Raw genomic sequence first — 18,858 nt, forward strand, 5'->3', positions numbered from 1 at the left:
AGCTGTTTCCTTAACCTCCTTAAGGTCCACATATGATGATGTAGCCATTGTGTTTTATATTTTATATATATTTTTTACTTAGCCTATATTGGTTATGGCTATACTTTAAACTTATTATATATTTAAGTTTTTACACACTTTTATACAAGTTTTAAGTGTTATGTCCCTATCTATAGATTAAGTAAATGAGTAAATCTAGTCTGAGTTATATTCAGATCTGTATATTAGATCTAGTATCACACAAATTTAAATCTAGTATATTATAGTATGTATAATAATACCTTTTAGATCTATAGTTATCAAGAGCACTATGACTATTAGTATGAATAACTATGATCAATTTTAAAATCTGATGTGAATGAAGTGTCTAGAGTAAATTCAAAGACTGTCTAGAGTCTAGATCTAGAGTAGATTATGGTTCCATTCAACCATATGAAACAAATATGTTTATACAATGTCAAATATATCTTCAACAGGATATATATATCTAGAATGTACTACCTTCATTCATCTTTCAATTAATGATAATATTCCAAATTCGAGTCTAGATAATCAAATGTACCAAAGAGATGTACAAAATTTGTAGATCTATATTTAGCCAGACGACAGTGTTTGACTACATAGCCAGTTTCGGCATTATTCTCATGGCAAAATCATATTTGATTTTAACCGCTCAAACTAAAATTATTTTAGTCTGATTCACAGTAAAAGAATCCTACCCGCACTTTCTATCATTGAGTGAAAAAAAATTACAGATCTAATTAAATTAATAAAAATAAATAATTTAAAATAATATAAACAAATGAAATAATTAAATGAGACTATCGCTATGGGTTGGGATATGACAATATGGCACACAATGATAACGTCACGAAGTAACTAGGCAACAACGGATATGACGTTTACACAAACAAAACAAATTACAACCCTAAACGTATAATATAGCTTTTCATCTAAATTATGTCTTTACCCCGAACGGGTTTAAGGCTTCAGCACCACCTGAATTTTACTCAGGCTAACATACCAAATTTAGACAAAATCTATTTCTAAGGGCAATCTAAACATATACTAATAAGAAAAATGGCACTTAGCTTTTGATAAGAAAGATCCCTTTGTTCGGACTCCCGAATATGCTAGATCACAACAAATTCCACTGCCTCTCTTCCAGTTCTGACTCTGTTCTCCGGTGCTACCAGTGGATACAATCCGTGTCGAGTATCCCATGTAATGCCACAGATGTCCTGATATGCCACAGCAAAATGTTTCAGTTCCTTCGGCGACTGTTGATGACCGTATGTGTAGTTCCGACGACTTTGTGTACACAGTTACTGACGAATAGGTTAACGGTTCTTCTGGCGATGACTTGATTTGTGTAGGTGACTACTGACAAATAACAGTCTCTTGACGGCAACTTGATCTGGACGACTGCCGAATAACGAATTTCTTGACGATGACTTGATCTGGGTTGACGAATAACGGCTTTCTTGACGATGACTTGATCTGGGCTGACGAATAACGGTTCTCTAAAATAGTTCACTGCTTCTGCTGCTACTCTGGTAGTACGACGAAGTTTGCTGTTGTACGTTGCTTCACTAGACCAAACTGTCCAATGTAGACTAGGTGAGACCAAGGTCACCTCCGACGACGTTCCGTTACACGATTAACCGTTTTCAACGAATTAAGTGGATGTAGCTGTTTCCACAACTTCAATATCAGCACGTCTAGATATCGTCTAGACCAACGAATACTAAATATATCAATGTCCAGCAACGAAAAATACGATTTTACTAACCTTCCAAAGGTTAAACACAGTGACCGTTATAAAAGTGGCAAGCAACCGGTTCAATGAGCAAACTGCTCCACAAGAATCTCTCAAAGGGTACGACGACAGAGCGATTTCGATTTAGTTAGCTACCAAACTTGTAGTACTCACAATACTTCTGACAGCGGGCAAACTGTCCTTCTCGAAACTGACGAGGTAAAACTTGATACTCGATGTGGCTCCTATGACGAAGAAAAAATATGTCCAACAGGTTCACTAACGATCTCTCACCCGTTATGAATGAACGGTTTCTCTGGTTGTAGGTCGATTCAGCATATGAAGATCAGGCGTTGCGATGATTACTGTCCTGACGAAGGTCACCCTGAGTTAACGGCTCGTTGAACGTGCGATCAAACAGGTGACGACTGCATGTAGATCTAGAACAAAGTCACTCTGCGATGATTCTGTGTTCAGCCGTACTCCGATGAAACTTTATAACTTCGAGTGCACGACCCTCACCTGAGTAAACGTTCAGCTTCGAGGTCCGGTTCGATGTTCGGCTTCGAGGTTCGGCTTCGAGCGTCGGGGGTCGCCACTGTGATGTTGCTTATTCAGGCTGTCTTGAAGTCAACTATGGATGACTGTTGGATTTCAACCAAATTACTCTGCAAGCGTTTGAGTATAGATGTTCGGGTGTATTCCGTGTAGTTGAACAACAATACATATAGAATAAAACAACACCTGTTTTAACAAGTGAAGAGATGTAGTCAACTCTGATGAACTATTCAACATAGGTTTATTCTGATAAAAAGGCCACAGTAGAAGTCCCTGTCACTAAACACGTCGTTACCCTGGAATATTCTATCGCTAACTGATTTTCCGGTCTCTAACCCAACATATCCCAAACGTCACTAGTCCCGTTCAATATGCGTCTTCTATGGTGCGTTGCTAAATAACTAACCTATATAAATAAGGTGTCTAACAAGCTCAATGTCTACTGGTCTAGCTTTAAGCTCTAGATCATACAGATCAAATCTCAAACTATCAGAAGTCTATAGCTCAATGTCTACTGGTCTAGCTCTAAGCTCTAGATCATACAGATCAAATCTCAAACTATCAGAAGTCTATAGCTCAATGTCTACTGGTCTAGCTCTAAGCTCTACATCATCCAGATCAAATCTCAAACAGAAGTCTATAGCTCAATGTCTACTGGTCTAGCTCTAAGCTGTACATCATACAGATCAAATCTCAAACTAACAGAATTCTATAGCTCAATGTCTACTGGTCTAGCTCTAAATCATCCAGATCAAATCTCAAACAAAAGTCTATAGCTCAATGTCTACAGGTCTAGCTCTAAGCTCTACATCATCCAGATCAAATCTCAAACAGAATTTAAGTCTATAGCTCACTGTCTACTGGTCTAGCTCTAAGCTCTACATCATACAGGTAAGTTTTTTAATAATTTAAAATGCGTAATTTCTTTGTTTCAGTCTTATATATATTTATATTTTCACTTGGCATAAATTTTATATTTCACCAAAATTCACTTCGCCTATGACTTCCAATCTCATAAGGTCGGCCCTGATTCACCTAGCGCTGGCCTCTGTTACTTGTGCTAGTTGTACACACACCATTAACTCTACCCAAGTCGCCACCAGCGCTGTATCGATATGAATACAAACACGGTTACAAATGCCGAGTACAGATGTCATGTTCAGGACTACTTCAACTAGGCCTAGCTCTAGATCTAAGTCGTCTAAGTGTTTAGGTGTCGAATTGATTACAAATATATTCTAAATATCTTACGTTTTGGTGAAATGGGTGTAATAAATGGTATTGTTGGTGTGGTAATTGATTCAGTTTTGAAATAAAACGAGCAATAGTTACAGCACTGTAATGGCTGTGTCTTGCAGACACTAGGGCTAAGACATTGTTCGGGTCTCAAATCTAAATCTCCCGGTTCACATTCTGTAGAGTTTAAGCTTGAGATATGGAACAGTATCAAATATGAACAACCACGAATTTAAGGAAAATATTACGAACTGACGAAGACTCTTAATTATGTACAAACTAACTCATATATATAGTAGACGATGGATACTTTAATGTTGAGAAACCATTAATAACATTTCAATAATGACTTTGTTTACATTATTCCATCTTGGATTCTTCTCTCTAACACTTTCAACACGCATTCGCAGGAAGCAGTACGAAGCAGTAAATGGCCTAATTTGTTTTACATACGTCGGTGCATAAGAAAACAAAAAACTAATTAACCAAATTTGTTAAATAACTATTGGTAATTAATTACTTTGTTTGGTATCTGTAACAATGAAAATAAATAACACTTGATTGAAGTCGTGGTATAAGCTCCTTTATATTAGGCTGCCGTCTGAGGCTTAGTATGGTTACCGTGTTGGCTTGAGAAGCCTGAGAAGGCTTTAGCCCCAAAGTTCGGTCGTTACCTTTTTTTTTTAAATACACTTTAAAAGCGATCACCCAGATACCCCGTTCTTTCTCCTTCTTTCCAACCGGTTGATAAAAGTGATAAGATCATAGTGTATTGAGAACGCCAAAAAGATGAGATAGCGCTAAACAAAAACATTTGGTATAAAATATATTTAATCGCAGATGTATTAATGTTAGTCTAGCTCTATTACAAATTTAATTACATGACTGATCCAAACTAATTGATAGAAATTAATATAAGCTTTGTTTTTTTTTTAAAGTATTTTTTTAACGTCATATTTACTACCAATACATTGCCTACTAGTTTTGGGTGAAGTGGATGGTATCAATGGTCTCGTTGTCGTGGTACTTGTAGTTGCAGACGTGTAATATGACGAGCAGTAGTGACAGCACTGTGTTGGCTGTATTAGGCAGACGCTAAAGTTAGTGCACAGTTCTGGTCTCAAGTCTTGATCTCCTTGTTCACAATCTGTACAGTATTTAAAAAAAAAAATACATTACAAGACTATATACTGAATGCTCAAAAAAAAAGAGCGGCTTTTGCAAAGTACAGTTTTATTGTTTTAGATTCGCATATACAATGCTTGGCAACAAAGAAGAAGAATTATGCTAAATGAGGCCTGGGAAATGTAACAAAAGAAAAACCTGTAGACATAAAAGTATTTAAAGATAAGCATGTCAAAACACTGGTAAACTGCAGAAATCAGATCCCCACACAAAAAAAAAAAAAAATTAAATTTTCAACATTGCCAAATCTTTGCCGCATTCCTTGTCGTAGATCCGAGAATGAGTGTGAGAAAAAAAAACGTGTTCAAACTTTTTACCAGACAGACAAGTGAATCGATAGAAAATAAAATATGAGAGCCTAAGTTTAGAGACTAAGCGACTATAGAAATAATATAAAATAACATTATACCTTGTTATATTAGAGGGACTTCTTATGGTCCGACAGTTACGCTGGGCAGGGCATGATTCCCGTGTGGGGGACGAACGTATGCCAAAAGCAGTCTTTTTTGGTGAGCTAAAAGGTGGTCGACGTAACAGAGGCGCCCCATGGAAAGGCTTCAAAGACCAGCTTAGGCGCTAACTTGCCCTAGCTGACATAGTACCTGGTTGCATGCGGCCTCAGAACAAGACAGCTGGAGGTCACTCACAAAGGCCGCGGGATACACATTTGAAACTGATCTTCGGACTCGAAGATAAGCCTTATTATATTAAACGAGGGGATAATGACAACTGACCATGCAGCCACCTTCGAGGCCCTAAACATCCCTAAGAATATTCTCGCTACCTGTTAGTGGGCAGTACAGCTGCAAACCTACAATATCACCTTGTAAAATGTCCAGTAGATAATCGACGCCGTAAGTGCCATTATCCAGACAATTCATTGGGAACGAACTTATTCAACGACCAGGCATGAAGTCTTGTCTGAAGGTTCCACAATGGCAGCGATCATAACTACGATTGGATCGTCCCATATACGTGGCGCCTGTCGTTCCCGTACCCCGCCCGGAAATGTCTTCATGTTCTTGTACTGTAACCACAACAATACAGTGTGAGAACCACCGCTCCAGTTACGTCCTCACATCGAGTGAGATAAAAAAAAAAGAAGATATTAGGATATCAAGTAGAGTTAAGAAATCTTTAACTACAAATCCCGAAACTAAAAAGTGTAGCTAGAAGAAGAGACGATTCAATTTGTAACGATAATGACGCCCATGTATGGCTACTCATTGACCTTTACCGCTTGTGAATACATATTTTAAAGTGCTTCGAAGTCTTATGAGTAATTGAGAGCGCCTGCAAATCCGAGTAGCTATTACGAAAATGCATATATATCACGATGTCACTAATCGAGAACATCAAAGCTCACCCAGCTTTCTCATTTCTATCAAGAATTGCATAGAATCCTAAATGCTGCTGGTAAAATCATTGGCAAAAAAAAAAAAAACCCATTCGGGCAGCTACAAGCTAAAAAGATTCTAGAAATAAAAGGTCACCCTTTGGGTCAGGATTTTGTGATTTTACCATCACTAAAGAGATACAAAACACCGATAGCAAAGACAAACAGACACAAAAAATCCTTTGTTCCCCTGGCAATCAAATTATTAAATAGAAACAATCTGATAGAAACTTTTCACAAGAATTGCATATGAACGCCTGATAGTACTTATTGTTAAAAACTAGGAGCTCATACATCCCATTAAATGTCAACAAAGTTTCCTACCTTTAATTGAAGTGAATAGCACAAGGGGATTTACTGTCGTGGCTAATCTTTTAGGTGAGCTTCTTCTGGTGCTGTACGTTGGGGTAAAGGGTGTGCCATAGTTACACGTGCCGCAGCAATCCACTTGAGAATTCAAGCAGTGATCTTTTGTACAATCGATGATTCTATCTCCGTATTCACAGCCTAAAGTGGTACAATCTCAAATTTAAATTAGGCCTCTATGGAGAATTCTTTTTAAAAAGTCTTTCTGGTGTGTAAAGTTATGAACTATCGATTCGCTCTGTGTCTTTTAATAGAGCATATGTGGCGCACAAATTGCTGAGGAAAATAGAACAGCGCTGGCAGAAGAAAAACGCCAGAGAAGAAAAGCAAGGCCAATTACACTAGCTCCAGCTGGAATAACCTGCCCAGCTTGCAGCCAAACATTCCGGGCTCACATAGATCTGACCAACCACATGAGGAAGCACAAAACCCCAGTGCAAAACCACGATGGACGAACTATAAAATATGTATGTGTTTTTTTTTTGGCATTGCACTATGAAAATTGTCAACTCCATTTAATAATTATGGATTCGTATAGATAATTATCACCGTTTGGTACAGAGGCGGACTGAGTGTCAAAATCAGCCAGGCATTACTTACTATTGGCCAACATTTTGAGTGCCCTATCATAGGTATTGTAACGAATCTCCCATATCCAGGCTCTCTGCAAACCGCACCACACGACACGACGAACTTAAAGAACCTCACCCCAGGGCTCCAAAATAACAGTAACATTTTCATTTCAAATACATCACAATTGGCAATAACTGAATGTCCAAAAACCTTGTCTTACTCCGGACTTCACACACTTTGCTGGTTCTGACTTCGCCTCGTACTGGTCACATTGCGAGGTAACGTGAAGTGAAATGATTCTGTACTCGTTGAGGAAATCGTAGCAATCACCACATTTTTTGTCATAGGAGTTACTTTCATACGGCTTGCTATTGATGTTACAGAAGGCACCATCTTCACTAACATGGCCATTGTAGCTGTGTATTTCGTGGCTCTGGGTTTCTACCACCTCGTTTAAAGTTTTCAGCTCGGGGCTCGTCATCTCTTCCACTGAGGTGTACATCTGTTCTACCCTGGCACAGGTCTCGTTCTGTAAGCTCACACTTGAACACATTCTAAAAGTCAGCCAACATTTGTTCTTTAGAAGTAATCAACAGCTCTACTACATCGGGCTCTAACTCGAACAGGTAGGTGTCCGGATCTTCACCTTCTTCAGTTAGCAATAGGAAGGAAAAAAACCCGCATTTACAGCTTTAGTTCTAAATAATGTAGAAGTAGTTTCCTTTATTCGATATCAAACACAATAATTAATTGCCAATAATGAATTGACTAATGGGTTTATTTTTAATTGATTCATGTTTTCTTAGCTACAATGAATAATTATTCAAGTTTCCACTTGATACAAGAATAGGTGTTGGAGAAATAACATCTACATTTATCTAAGGAGACCAAAGCCTACATATTTAGCAATATATCTTAATTCTGAAGGATTACATTCCTCTAAGATACTCTAAGCGTTACTAGACATGGATTGACATGTATGGCATTATGTATGATGTAATAGATCATTGAAAGTGTGTATTGAGGTTTACCTTTCACGGGCCTAGACGCATTGTTACACGTGTCACAACATGCTCGATAGCCAAGAGTAGAGTAACTGTTGCCCATAAAGTCATTGATAAACAAACTGCAAGAATAGCTCGGTCTGTCTCCAAATGCACAGTTTTCTAGAGAGAGTAAAATGTAACAGAACTGCTCAAAAGATTCCTCAAGCGGACTAATTCAACTTAATGCCACCACATCTTTTAAGTACGATTTCTTTCCCTTATTTAAAAAAATAATTCATTATCATTAGTTAATTAACAGAGCTGCATTAACCATAGAGTAGCAGCAATAGCACAGTATTAAGATTTACTACTTCTAAAGAGAAAAGTATTGCTGGGAAAATTAAGTTAGCTTTATAATGTACATAAAGGTACATTGATGGCAGTTTTAAAAAATGTGTTTTACAATGGACACAACTAAAGCGACCATAATTTCAAAAACATTTGGCCTATTATCGTATACATATGTTATGTAATCCTCCCATAGTACCAATATAAATTAGTTTATTTTAAAAAATCAATATTCAGTTCTGATTAGGTGAATAAGAAAAAGAATATTTAAGATCTTTAAGTTACACACCATCAATTTGAGGAGCGTATGGGTCGCTGACACATTGTCCATTTATGCAGACCTGAAACAAAGACAGGTATTTAAAAATTCAATGATTAAAATTTTATAAACTGTGTGATAAATTACTTATTTTGTTTCAAGATCTTACCAAGAAGAACATAAAAACACTTTAAAAAAAACAACAAAAGTTATATTAAATGTAATTGAATCAATTAGTTAAAATCAGTCATGTAATTATAGACTGGGATTTTTAATTTCGGGAGCTTAAGAGCATCTCTGAGTCCACCCAGCTCTAATGAGTACCTGACATTAGTTGAATAAAATTAAAGGCAGTTGGTCGTTGTACTGGCCACATGACACCTTCCTTAACCATAGGCCACAGAAACAGGTTACATTAACAACATCTGAGATATAGACCGTATGGTCTGAAAGGTAAACTTTACTTTTTTTCCTTATATGTAAATATATATCTAATTTTATATAATATAGACGTTACTTCAAAAAAAAGAAAATGATTACGTCCTTCGCGTCATGCATTTAGCCATGCATATTAACCAATGACCTAAACTCTGCAAGTCACTAGTTTTCCTAGCTAGCTCAGGCAACCCATTCCATGCATTAATAGCACTAGAGAAATAATTTATATATATATCCTCCTTCGTGATCGAAGATGAGCACATTTCTCATATCCTATGGATTCGTAGATGACTGTAAAGTCCGATCCTCACTTTAAAAAGCTGACCGCATACGTGGCATGGGTGGGTTGGGCCAGTTGCAGATAGGCCTGCTTTTTTCTCTCAGCTTTTTGTTAGTTGTTAGTTTGGTGCTTTTTCACGCTGGTCACTCTTCTTGCTTCAAATCTCAAGACTCCAACACTCACAGCTTCATTCCATGAGGAGAGATTGAGAGCTAGTGCTTCCCAGCGGTAAATGTCAATATTACACTGGAGCTCTTGAGAGTGTCTTTATAGTGCTTGCTGATTGCATTGACCCCCATTGGGAGCGCTTTCCTACACACAACTCCCCGGACAAAGGCCGTACAGAAAGGCGATTATCTTGCATGCGGACTACAACTCCCGCCTATCGAAATTGGGATCTTTTTTTACTGTGACATCGATACTGTTCATGTTGGCTTAGTTTAGGATTTCTGTATCTGGAATGTGGTCAGACCAAAGCACCGTATGATATTTCTGAACTTAAATTGTGTAATGTCTCTATAAATAGCTCGTTTTTTATCTATAGTATTAGTCTATCTTTATGTAATTGTACAGCAGACTGACCTAGATATATAAATCTGTGTGATAGAAATATTTACACCAATGGTTTTCATTTAGCTTAATCAATGCGCTATGATCCTATCACTTGTCTAGACCAGTTGTGAAAGGGGGAGGGGAGAAGGGGGGGTATCTCGGAGAATGCTTACATGATCTCCTTTTAAATGAATTTAAAAAAATGTTCCCTCAGGGCTAAAGATTCCTCAAGCGGACTAATTCAACTTATGCCACCACATCTTTTAAGTACGATTTCTTTCCCTTATTTAAAAAAATAATTCATTATCAATAGTTAATTAACCAATTAGCTATTTTTAAAATTTTATTCTTGTGTTATCAGGTAAAAAAAAAATGAAGCAAAATTTCAGCTAAATACGAGATTGGGTGTGGGAGAAATAACAGGTACAAACTTTTTGCCATACAGACAGACAGAGTGAATTGATAAAAGCTTTGTAAAAAAATGATGTACTTCTATTATTTGTAAATTTAAAAAAGAATTTCATCAACATTTAGACCAGTGTTTTCTTAATAGTGTTCCGCGGAACCTTTGTGTTCCGAGAGGCCTGACTTGGTGTTCCTCAAACTATTTAAATAATTATTAGGAATAGTTTAGGCCTACACGTGAATTAATCTCTACGTATGAATTAGTTTCTAAGTAAATGCAGAAAAAAAAAAGATTTTGTTAGTTCTTCCTGGTAACAAAAAAATTCTATAACATCACTATGAACTTTGAACTGACCTAGATACTGACTCAAAATTGAACCAAAGATAGAAAGAGCATATCTCTGCACTGTTTTATGGGGCGACTGATAACAAAACAGATCAATTTATTTAGTGGAGGGAATTACATTTTTTTTGTTTTAGTCAAGCTTATTTTATTGCTTGAGTTTTCATGTATTTACTTTATCAATGTAACCCGTTGATTTTTGTTGGTGGTAAAATGTAAAATGTTGTAAAATGTTTTGCATGTTTCGGATGTTCATTCAGAGTTGAAGATAATTACTTCCTAGTCCAAACCTCCCGCAGGACGATGGGGGATGGGAGCGGGCCGGGCAGGGTTTAAACCCTGGACAATCGATACATCTGAACGACAGTCTAGTGCGCAATCCGCACTACCAGGCAGCCACAGGGGGCTGAGGCTAGGGTGGGGGAGGAGGGGGTGAATTTGAAAATCCCCCAGCCCCCACTTGAGAGGGGGCCCCTATTGAGTGTTTTTTTTCCATTGAATATTAAATATTACGCAAAATGCAAGGGCCCCCAAAGAGGTCAAGCCCCCCTCCCGGGCTACCAAATGATGGGAAATTCCTAGCTACGCTCTGGGTAGGGGTTGAACATTAAAGCCTCATTAACTAAGGATTCTGTAATATTAGTTTTGCTTTATTTATTTCTCTGAATTGGGGGAAAGGGACGATGATTGCTATTTCTGCCACAAGTAGTACTACCAATGAAATAGTAGTTGTAGTGGGTGGAGTCACAATAAGCGAGTTTAGGGCTAGACTATACCCAGAAACATGAGAAATGGTGAGAGAGAAAGATGGAAGAAAAAGAGAGAGTGAAGGACAAAAAAAAAAGGAGGGAACAAAAAAAGGAAAAGAGAGTGAAAGAAGGAAGGAAAATAAAGTGAGAAGGGGGAAAAAAGAGAGGGAGAGAGAGAGGAGGGAGGAAAAGAGAGAAGAAAGAAAAAAAAGAGAGAAGGAGAAACAAGAGAGATAAAGAAGGAAGGAAAAGAGAGCGGAAGCAAAAAAGAGAGACAGAAGGAGGAAATAGAGAGAAAGAAGAAAAATAGAGAGTGCGGATGCATGTGTAAATCAGATGTACTTGAAGTATCTCTAAAGATACTTGATTATACTAAGTGCGTGCGTACCTTGTTGAATGTATTTTAACTGCGAACTCGGACATGAACATCACATTACAAGACATGAACTGCTACAACAGGATCAAAGCCTCAAGAACCAAGTTAAATCCAGATGAACAATATAAACCATCTTTAATACAGAGAATGGGCCACAGTCTAGTCCGTCACTAACAGCGATGTTTACCCTTCAAGAGTAACTGATTTTCTAAAAGTCTATCCTAACCTCTAACCCCAAAGTCGATGTCGTCACTATACAATGCATGTTCACTGTCGGTCTAATAAAGTGCGCAAGCCAACTAACTAAACAGGCTATCTAACAAGAGAGAAGAAAGAAAGGATGAAAAAAAAAGAAAGAGGGGAGGAAGGAAAAGAGAGAGAGAAGGAAGGTAGGAACAGAGAGAAAAGAAAGAATAGAGATAGATGAGAGAGAGAGAGAAAGAGAGAGAAAAGGAAGGTAGGAACAGAGAGAAAAGAAAGAATAGAGAAAGATGAGAGAGAGAGAAAGAGAGAGAAAAGGAAGGATGAAAAGAGAGAGAGAAGGAAGGAAGGAACAGAGAGAAAAGAAAGAATAGAGAAAGATGAGAGAGAGAGAGAGAAAGAGAGAGAAAAGGAAGGATGAAAAGAGAGAGAGAAGGAAGGTAGGAACAGGGAGAAAAGAAAGAATATAGATGAGAGAGAGAGAGAAAGAGAGAGAAAAGGAAGGATGAAAAGAGAGAGAGAAGGAAGGTAGGAACAGAGAGAAAAGAAAGAATAGAGATAGATGAGAGAGAGAGAGAGAAAAGGAATGAAAAGGAGAGAGAAGGAAGAGAGAAAAAAGAGAGAAAAGAAGGAAGGAATAAAAAGAGAAAGAAGTAAGGAAGAGAGCGAGAGAGTGAAGGAAGGAAGTTCAAAGACTCAAAAACAAAGATATACTGCTGCAAGGGTGAACGACTGCATAGAAACTACAAGAAACATGCATACATGTGACCCTGCAGGTCCAAGTAAAACTAACGACATTTGGACCACGAGGCCTTACTGCCCTCTCACAATTTTTTAAAAATTTAATTCAGTGAACAATTTTTTTTTCTTTTTGGCTTAGATTTGTCTTGCTAGTTCTAGTACAATAACCGCATTTTCTTAGCGTTTCTTCACCGATCAATAACCCTAATGCAACCAGTGGTTGATAAACGTTTTTGAAATATATTGAGGATCGATGAAAGCTTACCTTTCCATCGCCACAAGATGTTCCAATGAGTGCTATCTGCGGGATACATAACCCTCTTAAAACATCTGCACATAACATTGCTTGGCAGATTTCAGTGATAGAGCGTCTAGATTCGGAAGCCTGATTTAATAAAATAAAAAAAAGGTTACAAAGACAGTTTGTGTAGAAACACAAACTCAAAATCGGCACCCGAAGTGGTCCACCCAGGCAGGTAAAAAGGGCAGGATTCAATATCTTTAGAAAGAACATCAGAATGAAATTGAAAATGAAAGAGAAGAATGAAGAAAGAAGGTTGACAGATCTTGTGTGGTGACCAAGAGTCCAGCAGACCAAAGGATAGGTGAAAGTGAATGTGAAGTCAGACGTTAACGTGGCCTAACTGATGTCTTATAATGAATATCTAATTCATCTAATTGTTTTGTAAAGGGTCGATCTCTTATTCAAATCCTCAAGAAAAAAACATTTATATATTTCTATATTCTCTATTACCTTGGTAAGAATCATAGATGCTTGGGTGTACTGTGTAGTGAATTACCAGTGCGAGATCAATACATAGCTAACACAGTCACAGAGAGTCGATACAGAATCCAAACTTGAGATAGCACAATGACTAACTTTATTACAGAATTGGACACAGTCGAGCCAGTCACTAAACTAAAAGTCTACATCAGTAATATCAAACTCACTAACAAGGGCGTCACTAAAATGTGGTGTTTTAAAGTCTGTCTACTGAAGTGCGCCTCAAAACTAAACTAAGTGTCATAATGAAAGCATGCTTACAGATGCCGAATACTATTTAAAAATGTCAGTTTTTCAGCTTATAAAATTGAAAAAAGACAGACTCAAACTCAAATATAACCTAATAACAAGCAAAATAAAAATAATATTTTAAAAAGTATTAAATCTAGTTATATCAATTAGTTTGGATTAGTCATGTAATTAAATTTATAATATAAGGGGCCTATCTTGATTCTAGACAAACAATAATAAATATGCGCGATTAGAAATATTTTCAACAACTGTTTTTGTTTAACTTTTAGGTTTTTAATACGCTATGATCCTATCACGTGTCTGCACCAGTTGAAAAAGGATTGGGGGAAGAAAAAAGGGAGTATCTGGGTGATTGCTTTTTAAATGTATTTGTAAAAAAAAAGTGAGCAGCCTGAGTTCGAACGCGAGGTCTCCTCAGCCTTCCCCAAGCCAATACGGTAACCCCTCTGCCTGAGAGATGTCTATAAAAATGGATTTTACACAATTTTCTTTCTACAAATAATAATAATTCAGCATATCAGTCAGTGAAATTTCTTTCCCTTGCTCGAGATACCAAAACAAAGACACCCAACAATTCATTAACAATAATTAACTAACTAATTGGTTTTTTTTTTATTTGATTCTTGTACTGGCAGATAAAAGAAATTGGGCAAAATTTCAGTTTTTTTTTTCCAAGATTGAGTACGTGAGAATTAACATGTACAAACATTTCACCAGACAGACACAGGGAGTTGATACAAGCTTTGTAAATAATAAGGCATGTCTTCGAATATTTATAAGAATGCAGTATTTTCCGTGGCTAAACAGCCCCATCTGCGACCTACATACTTTGCCACAACCAGCACAGACATAACCATTTTCCGCCAGTGGTTGAGATACATGTTCTTTTCGAGGCACCACCAAATTTCAACAGCCACATGCAGATCTTGAGTTGAAACAAAAACAAATAAATGTTTTCATAACAATGTAGAAACCAACCTGGAGCTCAATTTTTTCTTCAAAAAGCTGGTAAAGTAACTGACACTGCAGGGAGAGAACAGCCATGGATTATACTCTGTCCCAGGCTTTTTTTTCGCATCAGGAGAACCCATAATGTATCTCTCTGAAGCGTTGCAGAGATTGTTTTCTCCGTCGTGACATGCTGAGAGGCTGCAAATTGTAATAAATTAACTAGTTAAATTTCCTAGTATGGTTGTTTAAGAAAGTCTTGTCTTTTCCTGCCTCACATGGCTGCTTTGTGGTATACTAACCGCTTCATATATTACAAAATCAAAGTCTCCTGCCCGCCATAACCTACAGGAGGCTTTCAATTGAATCTAATACTGCTCGGGTAGGCGAACTAAAGTAATAGCAAAATTCTTTATTGAAGAATTTCATGATAAATTAAACAATGTAAAGGACAGTGAATTGCGACTATGAATCTTATCTTATATGATACAGACGTTATTTCAAAAAAGAAGATGATTACGTCCTACGCGTCATGCATTTAGTCATGGATATTAACCAATGACCTAAACTCCGCCAAGTCACTAGTTTTCCTGGCTAGCTCAGGCAACCCATTCCATGCTCTAATAGCGCTAGGGAAGAAGGAGCATTTGTACAAATTTGTCCTAGCATATGGAATGAGGAATAATCTCATAAAAATGATAATGAATGCCTGGTCATTTGCTATAGTCGAAACGATGTCAACGACACAGTAGTTTCCCCCTCTCCCCACAGCAGTTCCTCCTGTTATGACATGATTAGGATTTAGTTATTTGTTTCAGGAATAAGGGGAAAGTTGTACTTAGTGACAAGTGACGTGAAAGATAGTTAAAAAACAAGAACTCTCTAAGCGACGCTTTAGAATCAAGACGCTTTCTTCTTTACAATAAGAATAAGAAGAATTATATAGACAGCTAGTAATAGAGGACATCGGACAGTTCCCCTGAACTACCAACATGATTTACTTTACATTTGTGTTTGGTAATCCACTTATCATAATCAGCTGTTCCTTTCTTACTAGACCATTTTGTGCAAAGTCTACAGTCTACAGCTATTTGTAAGAATTTCTGCGTCTAAACATTTACCTGTTTCTATTGATATGGCTGTAACAACGCCATGATGGCTCGAGTGCCCTCGACGCTGCCATGTCCCAACAACGCTCACACCGCAGTCAGTGATGCCTTCTTCGTTGCTGATCCCAACCTTTTCTTTCACTTCCCTTGCAGCCTTTTCCATACTTTCTTCTGCAACTTTCTTAGATGCAAGGCCTCTGGTATGCATTACAGATTGATAAGATGTTTCAGAAATAGGAGCTGGACTGTTTGTGTGTTGACAAAAATTCAAGAGCGCACTGTGACCTCGACCTATGGATCTTACAAATGATACCATTCTGAGATTTATTTCCCTAAATCCTCTTTTTTGACCATCTCTATTTTCTTTAGAAGATCTAAAGCTTTCTTCAAATGAGCAGTCAGCTGAAGTGCATTTTACAATTAGTTCCTGACAAAATCCAATTCTTGCGCTTTCATTCAAAAACAAATTTAGAGAATAGTTGAAGCATTTAGGACATATCAAGTAACTTGCCAAGAAATTATTTAAACATGCTAGGTTTAAAAAGATATTACAATCCAGTGGATTATCTGATAAACTTGATTCAGATGAAATATCTACATTAGGTGAAGCAGCTTGATGTGTCTCTTGTTGTTCACCAACTTGTCCATGATCATCACTTGTACTACTTGTACAACTTGTAGACTTTGCAGACTTGGTGTATTTATTCCCACGAAATTTTCTTTTTCTACCACAACTTTGCCTTTTATTATGCTTATTGGCCATTATTGTTACACAAATAAAAATGCAATATGAATACAGATCTAAATATCAAAATATACAAAAGAGTCTTTCACCAGCAGCAATCCAAAACGAAAAAATGTTGCTAGAAATGACACAAAATCCAACAGAAAATAAACATGCTTTTGTTGACTGGGACAGTGAAGTAATAGAGTACATTCCCTTAGCTACTTCCTTTATATCTATAAGCATATCGCATTTTAACTTCATTAGAAAATAATTAAAAAGTATTATTTACAAAAAAACAAAAACAAAAATATTTACCTGCTTATGGTCGTTGCTAAGGTAAACAAACACTACCCCACCTAATACAAAAATTATTTTAAAATACTTCTAGAAGGAATACTTGCCTCAAATAAACTGAATTTGATAGAGAAATGGTTGTACAATATAAATATGATGAGAATGAAAAAGTGATATTTTGGTCATTTCTTTCTATTCTCTAACCTTAGATCCACCTTAAGTATTAAAAGTGTTTGCTGTTTTAACACCAGCGTCGACTCAATGTATCGATTGTTGGCCTTTCATTGGTGTTATCTGTTCCAGTATTGAGTTCAGTGTTACCTCTAGTTGGACTTAGTTACATTTTCAAGTACTATACAATGCGGAAGAGCATAACACCCCTCTCCTCACAGCTGACGTACCCAACGAAACAAAACTTTTAACACTATCGCTAGGCGTATCAGCTAATCTATGTAACACATCTCCTTTATTTTTGCTATTAGCCCATTTGTTTATAAGTCTAATTAAGTAGACGCGGTGGTTGAGTGGTTAAGCGCAGTGGCGTCACTAGGGGTGTGCGGTCCGCACCTGGTGACACCCACCAGGGGGTGACACCCAAGTGAGTAAAATGCAACTTTTAAAACTAAAACATTAATACCTTGAATTTGAGAAAAATAATTTCTTGTAGACACCAGGAAAAGAGTTTCTGAAGCTCAGAAATGTAGAAAAACGCTCGGCGTCCGGGGCTTCGTCCCGGAACACTACGAGTGAGATTAAGACACTCTAATCATCTAATCTAACCAGTTGAGTGGCAAACCTAGCATTGTTTATTTTAAACTGTTCAGAAACACATAGACTGAAACGCCTCATTCGACGTATAGGGCTGCAAGCTCTATCCACAGCCCTTTCCCAGCTGGCTCCACGGAATTCAGGACTTCTAAAAAAGTGTGAGGCCATGCTAGACATGTTTTTGCGTTCCTCTTTTCGGCTTTCATCTTTAAGTCTGACTTTGGTAAACGTGTTTCGTCTTGTCTAATGTGATATGTCTCACAAATGTCAATCGACATTCAGTCGCCACTTTCCTTAGACGGCCTGTAGGGGAAAATATTTCTCTATTGGGTACATTATCTCAGTATGTTATTCCTAGTATCTTTCTCAGCCATCTACTCAGCCTCGTTTCAGCCTTCCACGTCTCGAAGCGTGGGGGCCGCTGGGACAATGATTGTATTGAGAAGCTGGATTTTAATCTCCAGGCTAATTAATTTTGTTTATTCAGATAGGCCTTAATTTTTAAATCCGACATGCAACACCATGATATGATCTTCATCGCTTGAGATAACACCTTCTAAATAGGCTTGGTTAACTTTTCTATTTGTTCAAGATCTGTATAACCAATGCTTATGGGTGTATTGGGTAACCTGCACCCAATATGCATAACTTTGAGGGCGTCTTTATCCGTCATCTCGAGTATACATTAAATTGTATTTCAAAGTAATGCTATGTCGTCTGCAAAATCCAACTCGATTGAAATCCGAATGCAGCCCGTTTAATGTATTTTTATGACATCGTCGATGGCTACAAGAAAGTGAAATGGGGAATAAGATATACCCTAATCTTATATACGTCTCGATGTTGAAGTAGGCCACCATCTGTTGTGACACAACAGCTTGATTCACTTTAGACATGTCGCTGAATCTGGACAAATTGTGCGAGTTTCCTTATAGCAGCATTAATGCCTTCCAACAAACTAAATAGCAAAGGATTACCCATGTGCCAGGTCATGTGCTACCGTTTGAGAAGTAGAGATAGAATAGCGATCTTCTTGGCGATCTTCTATCACAGAAGAGCTCTTCCCGTTTGTTCGGCACATTGTTTCACCAAAAGCAATCCCTGAGAGAAATTAGGATTCCGTTATTAGAACATAGGTTAAGGATTCGTTCTGGATATGGTTTGGATATGTTCTTTCAGATTTGTAAGCAAGTCATAACTAAATGGATAAGTAAATTGTGATATC

General features: G+C 37.4%; 1 protein-coding gene across 18 annotated transcripts in view; it reads right to left on the reverse strand.

The window, feature by feature from the left end:
- Positions 1 to 18,858, reverse strand: part of LOC129922012 (uncharacterized) — a 53,180-nt gene that overhangs the window by 18,560 nt on the left and 15,762 nt on the right. For 5 of the 18 annotated variants that reach the window (XM_056005878.1, XM_056005877.1, XM_056005874.1 and 2 more), the window contains exons 1-5: positions 13,017 to 13,469; positions 8,697 to 8,748; positions 8,105 to 8,239; positions 6,459 to 6,641; positions 4,533 to 4,700 (exon numbers count right to left, since the gene is read on the reverse strand). In XM_056005878.1, the coding sequence (XP_055861853.1) occupies positions 4,533 to 4,700; positions 6,459 to 6,641; positions 8,105 to 8,239; positions 8,697 to 8,748; positions 13,017 to 13,265 (787 nt within the window). In that variant the 5' untranslated portion in view covers positions 13,266 to 13,469. Of the gene's footprint in view, positions 1 to 501; positions 3,731 to 4,532; positions 4,701 to 6,458; positions 6,642 to 8,104; positions 8,240 to 8,696; positions 8,749 to 13,016; positions 13,484 to 14,765; positions 14,937 to 15,856; positions 16,040 to 18,858 lie in introns of those variants that run through there. The other 13 variants (XM_056005879.1, XM_056005880.1, XM_056005881.1 and 10 more) reach the window with 12 other exon arrangements.

The sequence above is a fragment of the Biomphalaria glabrata genome, chromosome 12 (assembly GCF_947242115.1).
Source record: "Biomphalaria glabrata chromosome 12, xgBioGlab47.1, whole genome shotgun sequence".
Taxonomy (NCBI): Eukaryota; Metazoa; Mollusca; class Gastropoda; family Planorbidae; genus Biomphalaria; species Biomphalaria glabrata.